General features: G+C 34.3%; 1 protein-coding gene and 1 long non-coding RNA gene across 6 annotated transcripts; one reads left to right on the forward strand and one right to left on the reverse strand.

The window, feature by feature from the left end:
• The first annotated feature begins 1,705 nt into the window (after window positions 1-1,705).
• Window positions 1,706-2,391, forward strand: LOC128857934 (uncharacterized). Its single transcript, XR_008453965.1, has 2 exons — window positions 1,706-2,048; window positions 2,107-2,391. It is a non-coding gene; the product is annotated as an uncharacterized LOC128857934 (long non-coding RNA).
• A 3,031-nt stretch (window positions 2,392-5,422) lies between these two features.
• Window positions 5,423-26,200, reverse strand: LOC128857933 (pair-rule protein odd-paired-like). 5 transcript variants are annotated; one of them, XR_008453964.1, is made up of 6 exons: window positions 24,226-26,200; window positions 15,843-16,033; window positions 14,231-15,761; window positions 13,658-14,058; window positions 7,942-11,532; window positions 5,423-7,815 (listed from the first exon to the last, which is right to left on the reverse strand). XR_008453964.1 is itself a non-coding variant. In XM_054093789.1 (5 exons), the coding sequence occupies exons 1-5, from the start codon at window positions 24,253-24,255 to the stop codon at window positions 11,259-11,261; spliced, it is 2,427 nt and encodes an 808-aa protein (XP_053949764.1). In that variant the 5' UTR covers window positions 24,256-26,200; the 3' UTR covers window positions 5,423-11,258. The 5 variants fall into 5 exon arrangements, 1 of the variants encoding a protein (XP_053949764.1); XR_008453962.1 differs by having other exon boundaries at window positions 7,891-11,532; XR_008453961.1 differs by having other exon boundaries at window positions 5,423-7,603; window positions 7,667-11,532.
• Window positions 26,201-27,058: the final 858 nt, after the last annotated feature.

Genomic DNA, 27,058 nt, shown 5'->3' on the forward strand with positions numbered 1-27,058 from the left:
TGTATGTGTATGCACTATTCTAGCATTGCATGCGGCCTGATTTCACTATAGTTAGTGGTTGTTTTTTTGTTTTTGCACTACTCAAAGGTGTCAGAGAAATGTTGAATGGAAAAAAATTTCGTTTTATTGGTGCTCCTGTTTGCCATTTACATACATATGTACATATTATTCCAGATTTGTTTGACCACGGAAGGAGATTTAACACATATAAGACATATCTATGTACATACATATGTACGTATGAAGTGTTCACTATTCCCCACTTTTAGCATAGCGCAACTCTTATTTCCTCGTCGGCATGACTTCGGCTCTTTGCATATGGCTCGTATCGTCATCGCAGTGTAGGCGACAAAATGTACGCGTGAGTTACGCTTCGTTTTCGCACACTTGTGTGCAAATGGCGAACCACACACGAGCCGTTAACTACTCGTACGGGTCAGAGCAAGCAAGCAACCGAACGTCTATCGTACAGCAGTGTACAACAACAAATATCATAGTACGCTTGTATGTAATTTGTGCTTGATTCTCAGTGCATTAAAAACTGTTAAGATAAAAATGCCTGAATAATTCGTTGACTTTGTAGATGACATAAAGATATTTAAAAGGTTTTTGATTACAATTAGAAATTTATTCTATGAATTTTCCTTGATTTTGTAATCAACAAACATGTTGATCTTCCTGTTAATTAATGCATTTATGTATGTATCTACAGATAGTAATGTTCCTAAAAAGTCTCCCCAGTGTCTGAAATTTGTAATCATCCTCTTGTACTTTAATTTACTTATATACATCGAAGACAGAAATACTGCATGAACTCACGTTTTTGAAATAAATTCGCGCGAAAACACTAAAAATGGAAGCAGAGAAATATGGTATCAGAAATGCTAAAATAATATTGTATTTTCTCTTTACTATACTTCTCTTTGAAGTACGTCTACTTGGGCTTTTTGTTATACACTGCGTATACGCAATCAAACGCTTGCTGTGTTTCTTGTACTGGTGCATTCAGTGCGCCTCTTTTTTTCTCCTCTGATGGAGAAGATAATATAAACAATAAATTCCTCTTCATCGCCCGAAATATTGACAACTCATACCTTGACGATAGTTTAGTCACATTGTTATGGACATGTAAGCATCTCGTCATCGTTGCTGCATTAAAAAGGCATAGCGTGCCGATGACGATTCCAGCCGTGTGCGAAGTGCCTTAGAAGTCTTTCAAAAAGTGTTACAGCTGCATATGCAAATTCTGTTATCTCGACACTTTCCTCTCACTTTTCTCTCGTAACGCTCTAGAATGAATTTACGCTCAAAATTCCGTTTCGATATTAGTAATTTTGTATTTTATCATTCTTGCATAAGAGCTTCAAGCTCCTCAAAAGCGCTGACAATCGTTCTCACCATCTGTATGTATGCATGTATACGAATCCGTTTCAGGTAATTAGTTAATAGATCTGCGTACGTACTGTATTTGTTGCATTTACGCGTGTGTTAGAAACTAGTTATCGGCAGGTTTTAGGGGGTTAGTTCAGCTCAGGCGCCCGGAAACCCTTTATTTGAGCTGTGTGGGTAACTCATATGAGTATGAGAGAGAGAGTAACTGTCTGGAAGCCGCATAATGAGTACTCATAATGCGTTATTATGTGCTAAAATCAAGAGTTGTTGCTGTTTTCATAGTAAAGTGCATGCAATTGAGAGTGAGGACGAAGCCATGTGAATAATCAGTTGAAATTTTATGTAACCACTGATATTCTGGTGCTCAAGGACAAAGAATGTCACTCATTTAGAGTGAACATTTGAAAGTCGGCTCAGCATAACTTTAAATAAAATCAACAACAAAATCAAAGTAGTTATTAGGTTTTCAAAATTTTTCTTTGCAGACTTGTGCAGGAAGTGAACGAAGACCAAAACTACATGAGGAGTTTATGCAGCCAAACTATGTTTGGACGGATGTTCGTATGTGAAGCCTTCAATTGAATTCCAAAATTTACTACTGGTTAACGTTCTTTGTTGCTAGTACTGAAAAATGGCTCTGAAACAGCAGTTAAGTTGTAAATTCTTTAGAATTGTTTCACTATTTCGTTGAAATATAATATAAAAAAATTACAGACACCAATTTTCCGATTTTGTGCAAAACTCTGGAGAAATCAAGGGCAAAGCGGCTTTGCATTGAAAACTTTAAAAAATCTGAAATCAATTAAAAAGTTTCATGCATGCCCCTAGTGCCCATATTTCGCTGTCATGCAATGCCAAGAAAAACTTATTTGAAAGAAAATTAATTTAAACTGAATATTTTTAACTTATTTAAAATTAATAACCTAAAAAATTATGAAAAAATATATATACATACAAATATATGCATTTATAAATAAATTTTTAGTTGCAATTTCTGCACTTGTTGTTGTTGTTTTTTGTTTTTCATTTTCATTATACATCTATGTATGTAATTGTATGCTTAACTCCTGAATGGTTTTTGTTTCATATTCTTTGTTGTTGTTTTTCCTGTTTGAATTTCGCATTTGCGTCAATTACTTATGTACATATGTATGTATGTATTTATGTATGTATGTGTACGTACTTCAACTTAATTTTTTATTTTTTGTATTTCTTTGCTTTTACTGCTTGTTTTCGTATTAAATTAATGAGGTACTCTTACAATTTGGCACAGTGAAAGATTTCCAGCTAACCACTCTCTTGCTTTCTTCCACATTTTCACGCTGCACAATTTTTTTGTTGTTTTACATTTGCTTTGACAAATTGTCTTTTGATTTTTTTTTGTTTATTTGTATTGGTACTGCAAAATCTATTCGGTTTGATTTCGTGTGTGTTTGTTTCTCTAACGGGAGTTCCTTCCTAAAGGGCTGTGCGAAAAGACATGGCGCTGGAGAACGCTGTGTACTCTCTTTCGGTAACTATTTTCATATACATATGTACATAAATATGTATGTACATGATATATGTACATGTATGTGTATAAGCTTGACTCACTAGTGGAATCGGACAAGATCACCATTGATACGTGACAGTAAATATAACTAAATAATTAGCGTAGAACAGAAAATAATTTCGTACATCTTGAGTGCGTAAATAATAATTTTCAAATTTTTACTCCGAAACTGAGTCGCAAAAGATTTATAGTATTTTGCAGCTTGTTACCGCCCTTAATAGTATCATAAGGTAAGATTAAATGGTTGCCTCGAATTATAAAAGGGCTTGGACGCGAATTTTATATTCGCCTATTAGTTTAATAAATGAAGATGGTAAATTTTGAGTTAATATTCCATTACTTTATATTTTTAAAATTAAATTGAAGAGATGCTTCAGTTGTTTTTCTATCAAAATAAATGAACAAACAATTATAAGTGATTTACTTCAATAAATTTAACGCCTTTGGTAATATAGATTTCTGGGCAGTGCGGATTGAGCTTTTTTAATTGATCTGGATTAAATACATTTTACTGTTTTGTTGGCACGCTGCTGCCTCCACGATTTGTTAAAGCATCCAACGAGACAAAATGGTTATTATGAATGTTAGTTTTAAACTTCCAGAATAATTTACTAGATAACCTATAAATACGAAATATTTATTTATTCATTTTCGTTTTTTTTTTTGTAAATTTAGTTATCAAAACTTAATGTGACCATTCAATAATAAGCACATAACTTATAAATATCACACTAAGTTGTCCAGTTTCTTCAAAGTTAAAAAAAAAAAAAAAAAAAACTCAGTGCTAAATTAATGAAAGTTCGTTGAATTACATATATGTATGTGCGTACATTTATTAAAATAAAGGCGGATTTTGTGTATATTTGTTGTCAGTCATTGTTTTGGTTTTGAATTTCGATATTAGGAAAACTAATTGCATTATTAAACAATATACATATTATAAGATTTTACTCTATTTCGCCACTCTCTATGATTTCGGACAAATATATTCTAAATTGATTGCTTTCGAAATATTTTGCTGAGAATCGAAATGAATAATTCTGATTTGAAGATTCTACAACATTTTTGGGTTTCAGAAGAGACAGCTTAGACTGACCAGAATGATAATAATCGATTTGATTTTACTCGAAATTCCAAAAATCAATTAAAAAAACGAGTAGGAATTCTATCGCTTTGCCTTTCAAACCGAATCGTCAGTTTCTGCTAAAATGCTATCATTTCTAGAAATCCAACTAAAACTGCCACAAAACTTCTTCTTCAACATTTAAATTTGTCCTGATCGGAGTTAGCAGTAAACTAAAGGGTTGCCAATATTCGACGGACCCATCTTCCAACCCTGTATCTTTTGACAGAGACGTCAGATCGCTTAATGACATACCGCGTTGGAAGCGTCAGTCCAAGCAGATTTTTACCATGGAACAGTACACGCCACGCGAGCGCTCCCAAATTGTTGAAATGTACATTCAATAAAAGAAGGCAATTGTGACGACTGGTGATACTCTTTCTATTCCAAAGAGGCCAAATCAAAACCGACCAAGGCGATCGGATGAGAATATTGGTCGTGTACGGGCCAGTGTTGAGACGTCACCAAGGACATCCCAAAATCGCCGTTCTCAGCAGTGGGCATTGCTCGGACCACTTTACAATAATTTATCCGCATTGATTTGCATTTATTCCCCGATAAGATTCAATTGATTGGAATGGGAAAAGAAAATCCCAAAAAAGCTATTATGCAAAGGAGCTCTTGGGCGCTTTGAATTCGACGAATTATACCAAATTGTTCTCAGAGCAAGTGCTGCATTTCGAGAAAAAGCAGTTGCAGCTATTGAAGAAATTGCGCCTTCCTAATGAGTTTGAATTATCATTCCACCTTGGAAAAGATGGCATAAGCTAGAGCAAGAGAAATAACTAGCAAATCGAGTTACGAGTGCGACGTGCAAATGGAAATATTTCGCAATGGTAATTGAGAAAGCGAACAAAGTGAACAAGTGACACTCCGTTCCCACGACAGGCGGTTCTACGTTCCCCGGATTTATATACGCCCAAGGACTGTCACTTCAGCAGCATTCCCCGTACATTTATGGGAAATGTTTATGCTGCTACAACGACAACGACGATTGGCGACGCTCTGGAAACGTTTATTTTTTTGAGAGCAATAGAAAACTGCTTCGGTGATGTAACGAATTATCAATTGAAAACGTTATCCCCACTACTTCTGTCAATACCAATTAGTGTTTAAGTTTTTAATTTCATAGCTACCGTTTAGATTTAAATAGGCTCTTGAAGTTTGCTGTACCACTGCGCGCCACTGCGTTGAAGTGTTGCGTGATATATATACATACGAGTACTAATGTAGTTACCGAGAGAGAGCGCTTAACGCTCAGCAACGTGCGGCGCTCATTGGCCCAGCCCTTTGTGCTTGTTATTATTAGATTTTTGAATATTTCACTATGCTCATGTGGTGCTTAAAACTGTTGCTAATTGTTTGTTATTGTTGTTGTTTTTTTTTTTTTGCTTGTTATCATCTTTAACCGTTTGTCTTACAGTGTCTACTGTTTGCTTACAATTTCTTTTAAATTGTTTTGTTGCTCTGTTTTTTATGAATTAATTGTTAAACATCAATGTTTATGTGGAATAAATGTTTTTTGTTTTTGTGTTTGCTTTTGTTTTCAATATCTGGCTCTGAGTCTTATGCAATTTTTCTATCGTAATTTTGTTTTATGAATTTCTTGATGCACATTTAATATTTCTGTTTTTTTTTTTTGTTTTGCTCAAAAACATTCTGATGCTCAATTTTTTTTATTTTTACTTTACGGTACGCCGTTATTTTTATGTTAACAATAAGGTTTTGTTGTTGTATAATTTACGGTTTACTTGCTTGGTTTTGTCTTTAAATTGCATTTGTATGCTTTTTATAAATTTCTATGCATGTATGTGTGTATGTATATCAATGAAACTACTATTTAGTGGTAATTCGATGTTTTCGGTTCTGTGTTGTAATTCACTTTTTTACATTTATTTGTTTTTTACAATAATTTTTTATATTTTATGTTTTTATTTTTTGCTTTTGTATTTCATGCTAGCTGCTGCTTTGTTGTTTTATTTGCTTATATTCCTCTTTTGCCATTTGCGTAATTGTAATACATATACGTATGTATGTATGTATGTGTATATTTTGTTGTAGACCTGTTTGCGTTAATTTGTGCTCATTTGCATTTGCACATTTTGTATGTACTAAGTAAAATTATTTTAAAAAAATATTGCGTCTATTATTATTTAGCATAAATGTAATGTGTAAAAATAAGTAATTTCAACTTACTTGAGAAAGAAAATGTAAAAATTAAATATTTTAAAAGAACCTGTTTTGCCTGTCGGCATTACATTGTTCGTACATATTTTCACTATAATTTATTATTTTGCTATTGCATCCGTTTTTGCTACTATCTATGTGGGTAATTATTCATTTATTATGTTTGTATGTATGTATGTATGTACGTTTGCTTGTTTGTGGTAATTAATAATAAATATTTTGCTATTTTCGCTATTTTATTTGTTTTGCTTGTTTATTTGCTTCCTTGTAAAATCACAGTTTTTTGCTGCTGTTGTATGCATTATTTTTCTTTCATATTTGTTATTGTATTGTATTCTCTTAAGTTGCTGTATACTTATAAGTGTTGTATTAAAAATTAACTAATTAAATTTATAAATATTTCAAATTGTTTTATAAAATTAATTCACAAAACAAATTAAAACAAAAAAAAAACACTATTAGCGGCGGTGGTGATTTTCATGCATGCACTTTAAGTGCTGCTGTTTCACATTTGTGTTGTGTTGATAAATTAATTAGATTGATTTTTTGCTTTAACTTAAATAAAGCTTAAAGATGCTTTGTTTGTTTGTTTTGCTTTGCATTAAAAATAAATAAATTCTATTGTTCCATTTCAACTTTCTTCGTATGCGTATGTATGTATGTATGCATGTATATTAATAATAATTAGGCTTTGCTATTGCTATTTTCACTAATTTTTGTTGTAGCTACTTTGAGTTGCATTAGTTGTTTTGTATATATTTTACAGTATATACATATGTATGTATGTATTAAAAAAATATTGGTGTAATAATTGTAATTGTAAATATGTATATAAAAAATCTTGTACAGTTGGCTCTTTACTATTTGTTGCTTTAATAATTAATTTGCATTAAAAAAAAAATTGTATATATGTAAGTATGTAAATGAACAAAAACTTAAGTTATTTTTTTCATATTTCAGGTTATTTTAGAGCTATGCAATAGCTTATGCTTGTATGTGTGTATGTTAAAACTATTGTAGTTATTGCTTTGTAAAAATATGCCTTGCAATAGAAGAACACAAAAATGAATTTCTAGTAAAGAAAAAAATACTCTTAGCAATTTTTATTTGTCTATTTGCTGCGAACTGTTAAAAATATTTCCAGGCTGTAATACTTTATTTGTTGCTTTTGTATTGTTTTATTGTATATGTAGTTTTTTCGGTAGCTGCTTTTGATTGTGTTATTTGTAATTTGTTGTTATTTCATTTTACTTACACATCTCGTTTGCTTATGTATTTGCTTCATTTTGATTGTAGTTTTGTTGAAACCAAATCTGTTTTCGTATTTTTCTATGTTCATTCATATATATCTATTTTTTTAATATTATATTTTAGAAATATTAGAATTTAAAGTTGCTAAGTTCTTGCATTACCTTCTGTTTTTTGTTGCTGTTTGGTTTTGTTGTAGATTTCTAATTTGTGCATTTCCTGCAGATTTGCCTCATTGCTCCGATTTTCCTACGTACCTCTCATACTAACTTAACTATTTCAGCTATTTATTGTGATGCTTTTTAAACATAACCTATGTAATTAAATGAGGAGTAAAAATATTGTATATAAAAATTATAATTATTCAAAAACAAACAAAAAAATAAACCTCTGTTTGGCTTAGTAAGGTCTCTTATGCCTCAATATCCATTCAACTCACTTATCAACTGCTCTCTCTCTTACTCTGCTACCTGATAACAATTGCTTCCCTTGAGAAACCAGCACCAAATTATTTATAGTATATAAAAAATTCCGTTGCTTTTCATAAATCATTTGTTTAAACGGTTGTTGTTGGATGCGTTTTCATATTAAAAAGAAAAAAAACGGCACCACTGCACATATTATACTTCAAGAGAAAGAGAGGGAGATTAGCGGTTCACTGCCTGGGCAATAAACATTTCCACTGTAAACAAACACAAACAACTGGAAATAACTACATACATACATATGGTATGTATGATTGATTATCTATGTATGATTACAATCTGTGCCTTTCTATTGGTTGACAATCCTTGCTTGATCGCTTGTGAAAGTCGGAAGTGTGTATTCTAAAATATTTGTTGGGCAGGTTCAAAAATGAACACAAATGGTGGTGAACCATATACCGAGCAGTTACATACATACATACATACACATATAGAAATGAGGTGTCCAAGTGCTGAGAGTGGGAGCTCTCGCTGAGCGCCAAATTGTCGTGATCTATGGTAACTGCACTGCTTTTTAAACACTAAACACCAACTAGAATTAACAGATTCGAGAGCATTTCTGGAAGTTTAACGCTTTAGTTTCGAAACTTTTTAGAAGTTTTTGACATTGAAAAAATATTTTCGAAGTATTTAAAATTAAAAGGCTCCTCATACAAAAATACCTACCATTCGGAGTCGGCTTAAAACTGTAGGGCTCTCTATTTGTGGAATAGTAGCAAGACGCACACCCCAAAAAGGAGGAGGAGCACGGCCAAACACATAAAAAGGGAGCTAACTGGAACACTCGAATAAACCTGGAAACGGGCCAAAATGTCGTTATTCCTTAAACTTTATAATTTTTAATGCACACTAAAATTCTTCCAATGGAGAAATATTCTTTCTTCATCTTCATTGTAGTTCTAAATAATCTAAATATGCTTTTGGAAAGAAGAGCAAATATCGATATGTTTTTGTGAAATGTACAGCATACGATGGCCTGCGTTATAAAATAAGCAGGCTGTGTTAGCCTTAGAAGCAGAGATCACAAATAACTGTTGACCGTTTCTCGTTGGCTGCAAATAGATGTCTCTTACTCAAACCTTGAGAAAAGACTCCGAGAGCAACCGATTGCAACGGATCTTTAACGAGCTCGCTCGTGCTCGGTGAGCAACCGTTCTTTTTTGGTTATTCCCCAACCGTTTGGTTGAGTGAAATGAAGAAAAAGGTTTTTTGCGTATGCATTGGTTTATATGCGAGTGTTGCTTTGCCTAAACATACCTATTGTTTGCGTTCGCGAATTTAGTGTGTGCGGTTAAATATTATATTTTGTGCAAAATCAGAAGAGATGTGAATAAAAAAGTGCATCAATTCTTTAAATTTAATCCCCAAAAAAAAAAAATCAATTTGTAATGTATGCGGTTTGAAATTGTCAGGCACTCATGCTACAAATTTAAAACGACATTTAACTAAAAAATATGCGGAAATTTTAAAAAAGAATGGGACAATTACGAGAGCACCGAAGTGCAACAATGTGAAAAAAAGAAAAGTGACGCATCAGCCGAATGAAAATCCAATTGTTTATTCACTATTAAAAATTGTCACTACCGATGGAAAACCATTTCTGTTCCTGGACAATGAAGGGTTTAGAGAAACAATGGATCCAATTTATGAATCACTTGGCATGAACCCAATAACGCTTAACGCTTTATTAGTTATTAAGGTCAACTCGTAATAAATAATAAATGTATCTGTATATAATGATACATAAAAAAACAGCAAAATAATTGGAAATAAATTTAAATAGTTCTTTAAAAAAAAATGCATTTCTTTTTATCTACAAGGCAGGCAAATTAATGTGAAGACCGTTTGCATTGACTTTTTCAGTCATTTGCTCACTTACTGAGTCTCATTTTGTGAACGTTAATCGTATCTCAACTTACACGATGCTCTTAAAAGAGCGAGACACGAATGACTGAATTCAGTGCGTTCAAGAGAAAACAAATACAAAAAGAAACGAAGTCTCTTGCTCAGAGCGAGAGCGAGTGTGTATGCTTTTTTTCGATTGTGTTCGCGAACAGAGCGTAAAGCATAAAACGGTCAACAGTTATTTGCATGCTATGCTTGGAAGCCTTCTCTACTATTTGCCGTCTATACTCGACCAGAACACCCGTGTGATATTTTATGTAATACTAACCGTTCAATGCTTATTGAACTGACCAAAGGCACAGAACCGAAGGTTACGATATGGAACACATTGGTAATAATTAAATCTCTTTTTTTTTACTTTCGAAACTCGAAAAAGAAGATCTTCTTGCTAGCTTTCAGATCAAGCTATTTAATGACCTCAGAAATTGCAAAATGTCTAAATTCGAGAAATTCGCTAATCTCCCCTTCTTCAGTAAAATATGATTGTTATATACATAAAGCCATATGTAGGTATGCCTATGCGTGCAGTTGGAAAAGTTAAAAAAACAAATTTAAGAACCCAATTTTGTGTATTACTGATTTTTAAGCAAGAAATTACTATAAAAAAAAAAATAAAATAATATAAAATTCCTCTGGTGGAATAAAGACACTTCATTAAGTTTTAAAACTAACTATCTATAATTATTATTATTTTTTTTAAACCTTCATACGTAATAGCTAATACCCGCGTTTGTGTATGTATTTTATAAAATTCTTCTTGCAGCACTTTTAACTTCACTTCAAATCAATTTGAAATATGCTATGCATTGAATATTCTCTTAAATTAAATCTTCCTATACCTTAAAACAAGGAATTCTACATAAAAAAGAATTAAAAATTATGAATTATCCTGAAGAACACTAAAAGAAGGTGAACCATCTCTTTCACCCTTCATTGCTCAACTTCAGCTACGTGCGCTATTCTCCGACAATTTCTTTGCTTCGCCAAAAGGTGTCTCTCTGTATTTGGTTGTTGTTGCTTAAGCCAACCAATGCCCTCATATGTATATACACAATTTTTTTTCGCACGCCTTTGAATTAGTACATTGTTTTTAGTGTGTGTATGTATGCGTATATATATATGTGTGTGTGTGTGTGTTTTTCTTCTTTTTTTCACACGTTTTCGTTTTCTCTTTTAATAATTTTTAATTTTCTTTAATCTATTTCTATTGCTGTGTCTCATTCCCCCCAGCAACTTGCATTGTACAGCTCTCCGCCGCCGCAGTGGCTGCTACAAAGTAACACCACCACCAACGCTCCAACCAGTGGTCCGTCGACTGTTCATTCTATTATCTGCGAAGGAGTCGTTGTCTCCTCCGCACCTCATCTCAGCGTGGTGCATTGTGTATGTGGGTGGTGAGATGCTTCGACAGATAGTCGGCGCGTGCAAAGCACTTGCCACAGGATTCGCAGTGATACGGCCGTTCGCCGGTATGTATGCGCAGATGGCGTGTGAGGTCCGATTTTCCACCGAAGGCGCGTCCACAGAAGAGGCACACAAATGGTCGTTCGCCGGTGTGCTTGCGCACATGCAATTTCAGATTCTCCTTGGAGCGTACGCATTTGCCACAGAAGGGGCAGGCGAAACGTGAGGTTTGGGGGCTGTAAATTGTGAAAAGTTTATTAGTTTGCCAAAACAAAAAATAACAAAATTTTTTTGATCAATACTGTGTGTTTTGACGCCATAAAGCAGTTAACTCCAAGTAAAACTAAAATTTCGTTTCTTGATCGATGGGAAATTGATTCCAGAGGCCGCTTTCGTTAGATTTCACATTTGTAAGCTACTCGTCAATATACTTGTAATAAGAACGAGCAATAAAAAAAAAAAATGACTGCTACAGAAGTCGTCGTCTAGTTGTTTCGAGTGTAACCTTTTCGTATGCCCTAATTTATACTGTTCGTGGATCGCTGAGTACTTAGTGCGATGCTAAGACCCCACAACTGTAATTGGCCTAGATGGACATCGACTGTGAAAAGCGAAACAAATTAGTGCACGGAATTAAAAGAGAACGTAAAATACTTGAACGGGTGGTTAAATTTCAAGGGCCGATGTTGAATGTGAACCACAAGTTCTTTTCTGCATTTCATTTGACATTTTTCAATTTCAGACTAACTCAATTTGAACCATGGTCAATTTAAATATTCGTGAATGATCAGAATGGTGGCAGGAAATAGCAACAGTGAATGATCAATTGTCGAAGAAAATCATCTTCAGTGATGAGGCACATTTTCACCTCAGTGGATTCGTCAATAAGTAGAATTGCCGCATTTGGGCGAATGATAATCTACGAGTGATTGCCGAAAAACCAATGCACCCACAACGAGTGACTGTTTGGTGCGGTTTATGGGCCGGCGGCATCATTGGGCCGTATTTTTTCCAAAATGAGGCCGGTCAGGCAGTCACTGTGAATAGTGTTCGCCATCGTGGGATGATAACGAACTTTTTATGGCCCGAATTGGAAGATATGGATGTGGACGATATGTGGTTTCAACAGGACGGTGCCACTTGTCACGCAGATCTGCTATTTTGTTAGTCTTAGAAGTTTCCTCAAGCTCTCCAGATCTACCCGTGGCCAGAAGGATCTCGCAACTTTGCACGTTTGCGCATTAGCCCAGCGTTCGCTGAGTTGACGCGAGGCCTATCTTTCCAGGAGTAGACTGCAGGTGCTCAAGGGAACCCAAATCTTCTCATTTTGCGGTGAATCCGTCTCGAGAGTCGCCTGTCGCACAAACAACGAGCCCAAGGCCCTAATTGCCGCTTGGCTGACGGAGTAGATATTTACGTCCTTTACAGTAATTGCAGAAGTAAGCAACCAATCAACTGCTTCCTTAATTGCGGCTACCTCCGCTTAGAAAAGGCAAGGTAAGAATTTAGGGAAACACTCCGATCTGATTCAAATATTTCTCAAGTCATTGAATTTTTATTTTTGTTGTAACATAAACCCTTTTCAGCTCTGCTTAAATCGGAGCGCAGGAACCAAAGGGAGAGAAATGTTAAATAAGTTGTCTTACGTGGGTATGCGCGGTCTCTTCTTAAATCGGACAACAATGTCTGGCATATCGGCAACTCGACACTGTTCGAATGTAATGGCTGATGATGTCCGCAAATGACATTCAAGGGGCGAGAGTCTCTGGTTCTTCATTTAACTAACGCGCAGTGTTGTCGTACTTATAGTAGAAAGTCGTTCCTGAACTCAAGGACATGGCTTCTGATGCCTTTATGAAACGACTCAGCATCCAGCAAGCGTTTGCTTGAGATAGCGGGCCAACAAAAACTGTTTACTTCGCTCCTTAAGTGAGAGCATAAGGGTCCTACTGTGGAGGAGTTGTTTGGACGGCATAAGAAGACGACATAAGAGGACTTAAATGCAATATTTTTACAGATCTGTTATTTCATTTACTGTCTCCTCATGGCGCACAAAATGGAGTTATCAGAGATCAGAGCAAAAATTGATTTCTTAGCATTCAGTTTCCCACAAGGAGTAATAAAGACCTAGTCTGGCAAATACGTAAACACTTGAGTGTTCGGGAGGTATTTGTAGGTATCTCGCAACAGGTCTGAAGTTTTACCTCTCGACCTATGACCGATGCCAACCTGATCGCGGAAATAATTCATACTTTCTCGACCAGAGGTCGGTTCCTTCAGCGATTTAGTTCCATTTGGTTGGTGAATCCTCTTCGCCGTACTATGCAAAAGTCACTACAGATTCGAAATTGAACAACTTACCGTTTGTCCCGCTGACGCTCAGCTGCATCGACACGCAGAAAGTTGAGTATTGAAGCCTCTTGCGGATTAAGGCCCAGGAATTGTTCGTTTGGTATGCGTTCGGCATTGATCAGCGATGTAATGGAGTTGAGTGAGTTCAACGAATTCAGTGTTGATGCAGCAGCGGCGTGATGCGCATGAGCGTGTGGATGATGCGAATGAGGCAAAGCTGCATGTGGATGCTGATGTTGATGTGGTGGCAGTGATGTACCAGCCACATTGCCATGCAAATGTGGTGGCAACTGTTGATGTTGATGTTGTGGCTGTAGTTGCTGTTGGTGGTGATGTGGATGTTGTGGGTGGCGTTGCAAATGATGATAGGAGGGATCCGTTTCCATTTGTGGAGTTGCAAGAAGGCGTGGCTGTAGGAAAAGATAAAAATAGTGGATGAACTCTGGCTGTGAAATTCCTATTGAACATAAATATGTGCGCACGTGGGTAACTATTTTGTTATAAAAACTCATAAGCATTTACGCCAGTCGAAAGTTTTAATACATGACTTCACCATTCCTTAGTATTTGCGTCCACACTCACCCCCTTATTTGTACTATGAATTCCATCTGAACTGCTAATGTTCGCCTCTGCGACGCTGGTTGTGGCTAAAGACGTCGCGTTGTTGTTGTCATTGTAGAGCATCATCCCAGCCGAGTCAACGGTGCAGTCCTGATCCTCACGTTCTCGCTGTTCACGTTCATCATCGTCCTGCTCACGTTTCACATTGATGCGCAAATCCTCACCACCCTCGTCGGCAACCATCGGCTCCTGTGAACTAGTCACCACGTCTTGTTCCCCCAGCACATGCACCGGTGCCAGACAATGTTTGCCGATCACGCCCTTCTTGCCGTGCAAGCGCTCCAGCGCGTGATTGAGACGATGCTTTTTAAACGATTTGAGATAACGGAATTGCATGCCACAGACGTCGCACGTGAAGAGCTTGTCGGCCGGCAAGCGGGCGCGATGATTCTGCTCCTTATGCTTAGCATATGCGGAGCGATAACGATACGATTGCCCGCATTGCTCACAAATGAACGGTTTCTCTTCGCCCGGCCCAATGTGTGGGTGCTGGAGGGCAGCATGCTGCTCCAACAGCCACACATTCGGAAAATGTGCATTGCAGACGACGCAACGTGTCTCTTCCTCGATGGGCTCGCCAAAGAGTGACGACGACTCCGATGGGCTATTTAGCCGTTGAGTGAGCAGCTGGTGTTGCGCCAGCAGCGCTGAGGTGGGTGGTGGTGTTGATGAGGTAGAAGATGAGGAGCTTTTCTCCTTGCAGCTAGACGTGTCGGTGCAACCGGGCGTGCTCGAGGAGAGCAACAGCTGTGTGTATGAACGCAGACTGTCGCTGACGCCACCGAGTGAGGAGCCGGAACGACGACGTTGCAGCAATTGTTCGAGCGATTCCTTGTAGAGCAGTGGCGAACAAGCGCTGCTGAGCGCGCCACTGCTAGTAGTGGCGGAGGTGCCAAGACCGCTGGATGTGCCAGTGCTATTGCTGGGCGTGTGAACGGCGCTTTCACGACCACTGTCGCGTGCTTCATCGTGAGTGGTAAGCTCAATGACCGCATCATCGACCGGTGTTTCAGTGTGCGCTGTGGGTGTCGTATCTGGCTTCGATTGTGTAGAAGTGGCTGTGGCATGAGGTGATGGTGTGCCTTGACGGCTGGACTTTTGCTTCAGATGCTGTTGCTGTTGTTGTTGTTGTTGCTGCTGCTGCTGCTGTTGATGATGGAAAAATGCAGCTGGTGAGGGATAACGTATGTTGAATGTTTGCTGTTGTTGCTGCTGTTGCTGTTGTTGCTGTTGTGGTTGTTGATGGTGTTGCTGTTTGTACTGTTGTTGCTGCTGTGGTACTGTGCTACGTTCAGGCTGTTGCAGTGGTGATGTTGTTGCTTGCTTGACTGGACTGGCGGCACTTGCCCGATTGTTGGGGGCTGCCACGCCAGCAAGCAATTCGGCAGTGGTGGCATGCGAATGATTCTGATGGAAATCTTTGGCGAACAATTCGCCAATGGGATTGTAACGGTGGGCAAAGTCCTTAGGTGTGTTTAGCAAATTACGACCCCTGTTATGGAGATGAATGAAAGAAAAACAACAATTTATATGTACTTTATGCGATTACAATTTTATCATTCAATGCGCTTACTTTAAAGCCTCTTCGGCCAGCCATGTCTGGTGGCGGAGCATACCCAAAATTCTGGACGGATCGATGTCGAACAAATTCAGGCCGAACGGTGTGAACGGAAAGGCGAACGGGGTGGGACAGTGGGCTGCAGCCACTGCAGCGCTGCTGCCATTTCCCATAGCATTGAAGGGTGAACCGAAGTGGCGAAAGAGCTTTGCAAAAAAAAGGAAAGTAATAAAATATGAAAATTAGTATAAAACGAAAAAAATGCAGTAAAGGTGGCTAAATATTTGAAAGGCTTTGAAACATGCGAACCCAAAAGGAAAATGTAATAGATTTTGTTTGTTTTTGATTGCTGATGGGGACGAGTGGGTGATTAAATTTTGTTTTTGGTAATTTATAGTTTCATTAATAATTTAGAATTTGGTAGATCAAATAACAATTTTAGAAGTAAGCTTGAATAATGCTGAATTGGTGGCAAGTGTTCGTTTTTTCTGTTTTACTACGAATACTACAAAACAAGAAAATATATTTTACTTAGTTATTTTGTTAAATTAGCTTACCATTTTTGCGTAGCCGACACATTAAACATTTAAATTTGAAAACTTTTAAAAGGCACACACAATTAAGTAATACAGATACATACGTACAAGTACATGAGTAAATATATGTGAATGTTAGATAAGAAGAGGAAGCATGCCAAACATTTAAAATTCTGCTTAGCAATAAAGAAAAGGTAGAATATTTGACGACAAATAGTGAATTGCCCTTAATTTTTTGTTCATTACTAAGAGATTCAAATGAAACAGGTAATCACTATTCATTCCAATGACGGCTTAGCACGACAAATATCAGGTCAGTCCATAAGTTCGTGCGTATTTTACCCATAATTGCACTTTTGTACGATTTTTGCGTACAAAAAATTATTCGCGGAATATAACGGAACTATTTATATTTTCTTTGATATATTGTGCATTCAACAAGAGATTTTAATCGCGGATAGAAGCACGTGTTGTTAAAAAATAAAATGGAATCTTCGAACGCGTATAAGAGGCACATTCTGTATTTTTTTTATAAAAGTGGTGAAAAAGCACTGTTCACGGAGAGGATACCGTGAGTGTAAGGACTGCGCAAAATTGGTTTTCAAAATTCCGAAGTGGTGACTGCGACGTGGAGGATGCCCCGCGCGCTGGTCGTCCTGAAGTCTTTAACTCCGACGCCCTGCTCGAACCAGAGTGCGTAGAGCGCTCAAAATTCGCTCCTACTTACAAGCTATCACCAAAAGCAATAAAACTCATACAAAATATTCTCTGAGTAAATCATTGAGAGGATCTATTTTGCGTTAACTCCTCAAACACTTTTATTACTCATTTGTTTGTATACAAAGAGTGCTGATCGTTCTGTGAGCATTCGCTTTGTTTTCATCCCCCGAGTTTTGTAAATGATGCGCTCTTTATTTGAGCTCAAGTTTATATGAATTTATCAATGATAAGTAATTTGATATTCAATATTATCCCTTTTTGCATTGCTCAATTATAAATATGCATTTCGAGCATACCCTAACCAATTTCTGCTTTATTTAATGAAAGTAATACTTTGCGAGAATAGTGAAGTTTATTTCATTTATTTTTTTAAATATAAATAATAAATAAAACTTATATGAAAATAAAAATTTCAAAGAATTTCAAAGAAAATTCATTAAAGTTGAGGTTCATTGAATTTAATGAAAGTCGATTAAATATATTATTTAAGACTGATCGGCCCTCGGTTCGTCAAAATCTGTACTTTTGAATAAACTTTCATTCAATTTGATAAACAGTTAGAAAATCTGCCCATTTTTTACACTTTTTACACACGCGAAACACTTGCAAACGCAAACTAGCCACAAAAATGCTTTAATAAAAACAAACGGCGATAGAAATTCAAGTAGGAAAATGTGTCAATATAAAAGAGTGATATAAAAAATGATGCTTTCAAAGAAAACTCACTGAGCATACAAAATGATTGCTACTGTTGAAGAGAGTTTATCATTTTTAAATAATCTGAGAGGAGAGAATAAGCTATCGAACATTCAATTCGGTTGATGCTTTCAAAGAGCGCATGTTAAAAGAATGTCGAAAGAGGAATGTTAATAAATGATTTTTGCGCTCTTTTAAAAAATAACTGATGCTCTCTTGTTTGGTTTTAAGCAGAAATGAAAAACTCAAGACAAAACGCATTGAGTTGAGTTTTCATCAGCTGAATGAGGGATATTTTACTTATCAATGATAAGTATTTACGAACTCTGGCTCGAACTCGTGAAAGCTGAGCCAAATTTGACAGTCGATATGATAGCTCAGAGGTTAAATTCACAGTTCACAGGCACATGGTTCAGTTGGGAACGGTTTGAAAGCTGCGAAAATGGGTTACGCATAGACTTTTCGTCAGCAGAGAATGAATGTGTTTTCTCAGCTGCTGCAATGGCTTGAAAATGAAAGTTTTTTGAACCGTATCGTTACTGGTAATGGGTCCTTTACAATAATCCTGCTCGCAAACGCCAATGGTTAGATAAAGATGAAACACCAGAACCGACCCCTAGAGATGGCCGTCACCCCAAGAAGATTGTCTATTTGGTGGGATATGGCCGGTATGGTTTATTTCGAACTTCTGGAACCAAACAAGACGATAACTGCTGATTATTATTCCCATCAGCTTTCAAACCTGAATGAGGCACTTAACAGAAATCGACCGTCTTCAGTGAATAGACGCAAAGTTTTGTTTCACCACGACAACGCAAGACCTCATACCGCAAGGCAAACATTAGGCAAGCTGAACGAGCTCGGATGGGAACTAATGCCGCATCCACCATACTCTCCGAATATTGCACCTTGTGATTATCACCTTTTCCGTCGACTTCAATCCCATATGAGTAACAAGAACTACTACTCAAAAGAAGCTATAAAAGGGGATATCGAAGCGTATTTTGGCTCCAAGGACAAACAATTTTTTGAGCAGGGAATTAAAAATCTGCCTAAACGTTGGGAGGACATTGTAAATAATGAAGGAAAATATATTATTGATTAATAAATAACTTAAACATCTTTTTCATTAATTTTAAAACCACCTTTAAAAACGCACGAACTTCTGGACTGACCTGATATATAGTTTTTGAAGCGACCATATAATTCTGCAAGTAAAGAGTGAGAACACCACTTTTGGAGAACAACGTTACAGATCAACACGTTTTCAATTTTCTCACAGGACTTTAATTTTTTTTACAAGCTTGAAATTGTTGCCATATAAATCTTTATGTCACGTACAAAAAGTGCCATTAGTAGATTTCTTATAGAAATGTCAATGCGCTGTAGAAAAATCTCACGAAAAAAAATTTCTAACTTTTTATTAAAAATTTCTGAAAAAGTTTCAGGTATAAAACTTTTATAGCTTATTAAATTTTAGTATAAAATTGTCATTAGTAGATTTCTTATGGAAATGCCAATGTTCTATAGGAAAATCTCACGAAAAAAAACTTTTAATTTTTTATTAAAAATTTCTGAAAAAATTCCAAGTATAAAATTTTTATAGCTTATTAAATTTTGGTAGAAAAAGTGCAAGTTTCAAGTGTTTCGAAAATCGCGTTGATTTTTGTAAATTTTTTCTGCTGACGGTGTTGGCTGTTTTCTTCCATATAAAACAAAATTTAGAGTAGTCGTTAAATGGAAACCGCGTCCGAAAAATATTCTCAAAAATCTGAGATATTTTTTATTTACTTGCAACATACGCTTTTTAATATCAAAATTCAATAACCTATAAAACTGCATACCGGAAATTATTCTAAACATTCTGAGTAAAAAGCTTGAAATTTTGCTAAAAGTTTACCGAATTAAATATTAATTTAATTAAATACCGCAAATTTTGTACAAAATTTGAAACTTTGATTTATATGATTATTGTTGTAGTACAAACTATATTTTTATAAAAAAAAAAAAATTAGAATTACAAAATACATAAATAAATAAATATGTAGTAAAAAATTTTCAATACAGTCGTGGCAGTCATTTGAACGATATTATTTTTCATTCATAAATGACAATGTTCAAACTTCAAAATAAAAAAAAAGTTTGAAAAAATATTGATTTTTTTCTTTTTTATAGCTCTGCTTTTTTGAGATTTTACATGGCCCACCCTGTAGTAAAAAATTTTCAATGCGTCGTGTACACTTAATTTTGACGCCGACTGTTTGTACCATTTATAGCGTTCACTTGTTATTGACGTATGTAAGTACTCGCCTACCAGTAAATAATGTTATACAAGGTGGCGCAAAATTAATCACCCTATCGGAAGGTAGATATTATAATTTTTGCAAATCATATTTGTCGCTTGTGAAGTAGACATCTTCTGTATACCAACAGATAAGCAGTGAAGTGCGCAAAGGTCAAAATAAAGATTTCCATCACTCAAAATCGGGGTTTTCATTTAGTAAAACAAAAGTTATTCAAAACCACAATGAATGATTAATTTTGCGCCCCCTGTATTAAGTGAAAATTTCCAAATTTTCTATCGAAATTCCCAAATTTTAAATCAGAATTTTCAGAAATATTTCACATATTCAGAGTTATGTCCGATTGAAGTTTGATATAATAAAGTGCAAATTTGAAGTGGCTCAAAAATCGCGTAGATTTTTTTTTAGATTTTTGTTTTTTTTTGCTGGCGAACTGGTGCATTTTTTTCTAACTAACGAATGTACGTCATTTATTTATGTAGAGAAAAGCTACTACGAAAATTTGTAATGAGAAAAACAATTTAGCAATTGAGCGATTGAAAAAAAAAAAAACAAATTTTAACAGATTTTTTTTGACAAAGGTTTATAAATAAAAAGTTCTTGGTAAATTGTAACCATTTTTATTATTAACTCATTTTTTGTGAAAATGGAATTACAACACTTTCAAAGAAGACGGCTCATATATTTATTTAAGCCAGTTGCTTCAGCTATTCGTCGCTCGATAACACTTGGCGCCACTCGAAGGCGCCTATTTTAATGTACTCTTATAGCGGCTATCATAAATGGCAGGCCGAGTTCCTTGCAAAGCAAAGTCACCGGGGTTACCAGAAGCTACTGCGCGCAGTTGAGCTCTATGAAAATGATTGCATCTCAAGCGATTGCATTTAAGGGGTTATATACCTTGTGGGCCCGAAAAAATGGACGATTCTCATAATTTTTTTTAAATATGTTTTAGAATTTTTATTCAAATGAGGCATATATCATTACTGAAGGGTAACTCTCGAAGAATACATTTTGGTGTTTTTATTTAAAAAATGTTATTATTTATTATTGATATCGCCCCTCCCCCGAAACGCCATTTTTTTAAAGAGGCTTGCGGTGATCACGGTAGCGCATGTGCAGCTCAACTGAAATCAAAAAAATTAAATTATTATTGTAGTAAAATGTTTTTTAGTGAATCTGAACGGTTTATTTACCCAAAAAAAATTTTGCTCGATATAAAAGCCGCTTTGCACCAAAAAAACGTTTTTTGAGGGGTTGAAAAATTTAAAAAAAATTAATTCCAGCGAACTATGCAAATATTTATAAAAAGTGAACCGTTCAGATTCACGAGGTTGTAACTTCGAATAGTTAAAAAAAAAAGAGGTTGTCTGTAAAGTCGGTTTACTGACAATAGTTTAACGTGACAACGTCATAAGAAAATACTGATGGAATGGTTGCATTTTTTAAAAGAAATTTTTTATTTTATTTGTTTGACAGATATTTTGTATGGATATAGAGGAGGAGGTAAATGGAATTGCAATGGAATTGATCAAGTTACATTTACACAAAAGTGAAAAATGACGAAACATTTATCAAATTCATGAAAGATATGTTCAATTTCGATTGTGCATCAGACGTTAATAAGTCAACAACACTAAGAGGCACCATCATCGATTGGCCTTTTTCAAGACACATTACGCTCGAAACACCCGCTTTCATTTCCTACTTTTTCTATCATCGACCTATTCTCAACAGAGAAATGGTTCATTACCATGCATACAGGAAGAAGGCATATGCAAATACAAGTATGTGAATTTATATATGTACCTACATATGCGCATATACATACACATACATATATATGCTCTCTCAAGTAGGACAGAGCCAGATGTCGAACGTTGCCGAATGCGGGAGCCGATTGTGCTCTTTGTCGTTCTTTCCGCGCTCTCGCTTGCAGTTCAAGCAAGGTAACGACGATTGAGCAAGATAACGACGAATGAGCAAGATAACGCCGCATTTTTTCGTGAGTGCGCAGCCGGCTAAATCGAATTATAAGACGTTATCACGTCAAATAGTTTATGCAAATCGGTCAAATAGTTTTTTATAAATAATGATTACCGCAACGGTGATTTTAAAAAAACACGACTTCAAGATAATCGCGTCTAAAGTTTTGCGTGCACTTCTCGTTCCAAGAAAGGTCGTGCGCTTCCACGGTCTGTAACTATCGTTCTAGTGCTCCGATCTGTATGATTTTTTGAATTTATATTTTTCAGATGATGCACTTTTAGAATATGCTATCAAAAAGTTTTCGATTTTTTAGTCCAACACAAGGTATATACCCCTTAAATAAAAATAAGAAAGTCTGATAGCCCCAGATGATAGCTTTAATAGTGTAATATAATTATTTTTATTTATATATAATTATATTTCATATAAATCATTTCATTCATTAAAAATCTAAATTTCTTTTGCCCATAATTTTGTGTCTATTGAAAACCCCTTTAAAAAATTGATCCAACGCTTTCAAGCAGCAGAATAAAAACAGAAATTGTATTCATTTTTTTGTATTTATTTTTCAGTTTTATAATTTTTATCATTTTATCATTCACTTGCGTTTTTCTATTTTGTATTGATTTTATTTTCTTCAATTTGTGTGTGTGTGTGTGCATGTATGCAATATATAATTTAATAATTATTATATATATTTGTTTTTAAACATTTTCATTTTATACACTGCAACTCAATTGAGTTCACAACGGCAAAGCCTCATACACCCGAACCGTGTGACTGTGTGCGCGAACTCGAGTGTTTACTATTATTATTCTTTTTTTTATTTTTATGCTTTATAGTATTGGCTTTTGCGTATTTGTTTTCTTGTTGCTTTTGGAAAATTGTGTGTGTGGTGTTAACGCTACTAAGCAATTGTTTATACATAAATATGTATGTATGTATGTATGTATGTAGTTTGCCTGCTCCTCATTTCAGCTACTCAATAAACTCACTTGAAGATGCTTTACGCATGTTTTCTGTTTACTGTTTTTGTTAATTTTCAATAATTTTGCTGTGAATTTATTATCCATTTGCCTTTGTTCTCTCGCAGTCACCTATCGTTTGTTCTCTTACACATTTTTGTTTTTTAATTTCAATTCACTCTTTTTTTGTTTTGCTGTGTGTTTGCTATTTAAAATTCCCCTCCCTCTCGCGGCTTTTGTTTTTTGTTTGTTTGTTTGTGTAATTTCAATGGTCAGTAATAATAGTCAGTTATCATAATAATAATCAGTTATAATAATTTTATTTGTTTTTGTTCACATATTTTATCTTGCCTTTCGAATTTTTCCTCTGCTTTTTTACAACTATGATATGCATTCTTTTGTTTTCTGTAATAATTCTTTTTTGTTGCTCCTGTTTGCTTCTTGAATATTAGAATTTTGCATTTTAGTTGCTGCATTTGTATTTGTATACGAGTTTTTTTTCTTTTTTTGTTTTTTTTTTGTTTCTTTTATTTGTTGAGTTTATTTCCCTTGCTATGTTAGGGGCTCATTGGCCTAAAAATACATATGTATGTATGTATGTTAAGAAATGTTTATATCTGTTTGTCAGACATTCCTCAAATATTTGGTTAAGTTTGGTGATTTTTTAACTTTTACGCAACTTTTGAGTTTTTCATGCACCAATACTACCGGAATGTATGTATGTAAAAGTTGTTATATTTAGTTTATTTCTATTCAGCTGACAAAAACCGGATTTAGTTTGCTCTGTTTTTATATATTTAGCCTGTATGTGTCTTATCTCATGCGCAGTGCTGGGTAATTTTATAAATTTTCAATAATATGTACACAATTTTTGCGTATCGAAAAAATGCACAAAAATGTGCTTTCTTCGTTTTTGTTATTTATTTTTGTTTTTTTTTTTTTGTGTGTTTTGTTCTTTTTTGTAAAGAATGAGTGGGCGAAGTATTTGTATTTAAGTATGTACGTATGTGTGCTTTTATTGAATATGTACGAAAATGAGTAGAGCAAACATTAACTTCTTTTTTGTTTTTGCTCGCATTTCTATATAATTTTTTTTTTTATAAAACTTTAACCTTCCGAAATTCCTATGAGTATCTTTTCACGTCAGTATGATTTGTGAGCATTTTTTTTTATTTTCACTTCTGCATACCACGTTTAGATCTACACTTTGTCCGGGCATTGATATTTTGCGTACAAACTCTAATTTCTACAATAAGTAATAAAAAAGTACAAAATAAGAACGTAAATAAATCAGAAAAGGAAAAATGATGAAGATGAAAATATAGCCGTCGATATATATCGTCTAAATTGCGTTTATGCATATCGAGTAGTGATATTTTTTCCAGGAGAAATGCATGCATTATATTATAGCACTCTTCTCCTCGCCATTTCCCCGCTCGCTATCTCGATTAACTTTACGAAAATCCTGCGTGGGAAAGCAACAACAAAGTTATCGAGTAAGATTCGTCGCCAGCGAGTATGGCTATAGGCCTCTTCTACACGCCATTTCCCCGCTTGCTGACGAAAATTTCGCATGCAAAAGCAACACCAAGGCTATAGGCCTCTTCTAGTCGCCATTTCCCATTTCACTTAGCAAGTGGCGAATAGATGAAGCAAATGAACATACACATGTATGTCGGCAACGCGAGAAGAGAACTGCCTTAAATTACATGTGCTGGTAAGGCAGTGCGGCCTAATGAGCTGTAGCCATACTCGCCTGCGACGAATCGTACTCGATAACTTTGTTGTTGCTTTCGCATGCAAAATTTTCGTCACGTTAATCGAGCATAGAGATAGCGAGCGGGGAAATGGCGAATAGAAGAGGCTTAATATAATTTCTCTCAATTTAGTTTTACTGCCGTGCATAAGCGCACAGGAAATTGGAAGCATCGCACATTACTTAGTGCTTGCAGAGCTTCTCTCTTTTTCCTTCTAACTTAAATCTCAACGGCTGTTTGAGCGACCTGCGTTCAACAGACACTTACGCCACATGAATCAAACAGTTAGATTGCAATGAGACGAAAAAGAGGCACAACGGAGACTCATCAATATGGTATACAAGCAAAAGTTGCTCTCCGTGTTGTAAATATATCAGACCTCTAAAATGTAAAAAAGATTCTCCGAAGCAAAGGCTGAAAGTTTTGATTGGTGAAAACTTAAATGAAATGTATGTATGTATATGTATATTACACAAACAAATAATGCCATGTAATAAAAAATCAATGAAATATTGAAACATTTTTTTTATTGTATCCATGTAATTAAATAACTTTATTTGCTTAGATAATTGAATATAGTATATAAAAAATAGTTGTTTTTGTTTTGCGTAACTAAACAAATACGTTTATGTATGTAGTTAAAAATGGGAACTTAAATTTCGTTTGACACGTCCTCGGACGCAATGATTTTAACTCAAATATGACTTATAAAATAAATGAATTCAAACATAAAATTATTAAAAACTAAAATTAAATGTGAAAGAAAAAGTACAATTTTTAATTAAATTGGTGAACTAAATGCCATGCTGTTGAATATATGTAAATTGATAGGAATATGGAATGATTGAAATGAATTGCATCTACTGATCGAAATATCGGAATTTTAACGGTTTCAGTTACGAAATTGAATTTCGCCGTGCAAGAACGGGTTTTGAAGCCAGAAAAATGCGTTAAATTTTTTATGAAAAGTAAATTCCGTTAATATCTTTAGAATGAGTTATTGAATTTTCTGAAGGCTTCATGGCCAGTGCTGCGTGTTTATGCATTTATGTTATTGTAATTATATAAAATAAAAAAAAATAATAATTCAATAATTTTTTGAAAAATTTTATTTTGTGAAATGGATGAAGATTTTAAAAGTACATAGTAAGTTTTTGTGAAATAATAAATCAATTAATAATTTAAAATTTGTTTGACTAAAAGGTTTGGTATTGCCAAACACGGTTTAAATTTAAAGTTTCTCACATTCGTGGAAAATTTTTAACAAAAACGTTTGCCGTAATCTGCATTTACTGTGCTTATTTTGAAAATAAAATTTAATATAAAAAAATTTATTTATAAAAAAATTTAATTGCAGACTTTTTTTTAATAAAATTGAAGTTTTTGAAAACAAATAATTATTTCTTTCAGAAAATTATGATATACATTTTGGAAAGTTTTTAACAACATATTTTCTGTAAGTTATTGCAGTTAACTTTTAGAAAGTAAAATTTTAATTAAAAAATTCTAACTTTGTAAATATTAAATGTTATTTTGAGTAAAAAAAAATCTTTGAAAATAAAATTTAATATAAAAAAATTTATTTATAAAAAATTCAATAGCAGACTTTTTTTTGAATAAAAAAATTTGTCCAGAAAATAATTATTTCTTTCAGAAAATTATTATATAAATTTTGAAATTTTTTTTTAAGAACATATAGGTAATTTTCTGTAAGTTATTGCGCTTAACTTTTAAAAAACTAAAATTTAAATTGAAAAATTTGAAGTTTGTAAATATCATATGTTATTATAGTAAAACAAAAAATTTTGAAAAAAATTTGCGTTTAAAACACCACTTAAATTTAGAAAATAGTTTTCCAATAAAAAAAAATTGTCTTAAAATAAGATTTTCAATAAAAGTTTTTTTGTTTGTTTATAATTGTACTGGAAAAATGTAATATATTCTCTCAAAAATTATTTCCTTCAGAAAAATGTCATACCAATTTTTGGAATATTTTTCTGTAAGTTATTAAGGCTAATTTTTCAGAAAGTAAAATTTTAATTTAGAAAAATCTAATTTTGTAAATAAGTAAATAAAACAAAAAATATTTTTAAAAATGAATTGTTCAATAAAAAGTTTAGTTTTTAAGTAAATAAGACAAAAAATATTTTTAAAAATGAATTTTTCAATAAAAAATTTGGTTTTTAAGTAAATAAAAAAATTTTTTTTTTAAATGAATTGTTCAATAAAAAATTTGGTTTTTAAGTAAATAAAACAAAAAATATT

The sequence above is a fragment of the Anastrepha ludens genome, chromosome 3 (genome assembly GCF_028408465.1).
Source record: "Anastrepha ludens isolate Willacy chromosome 3, idAnaLude1.1, whole genome shotgun sequence".
NCBI lineage: Eukaryota > Metazoa > Arthropoda > Insecta > Diptera > Tephritidae > Anastrepha > Anastrepha ludens.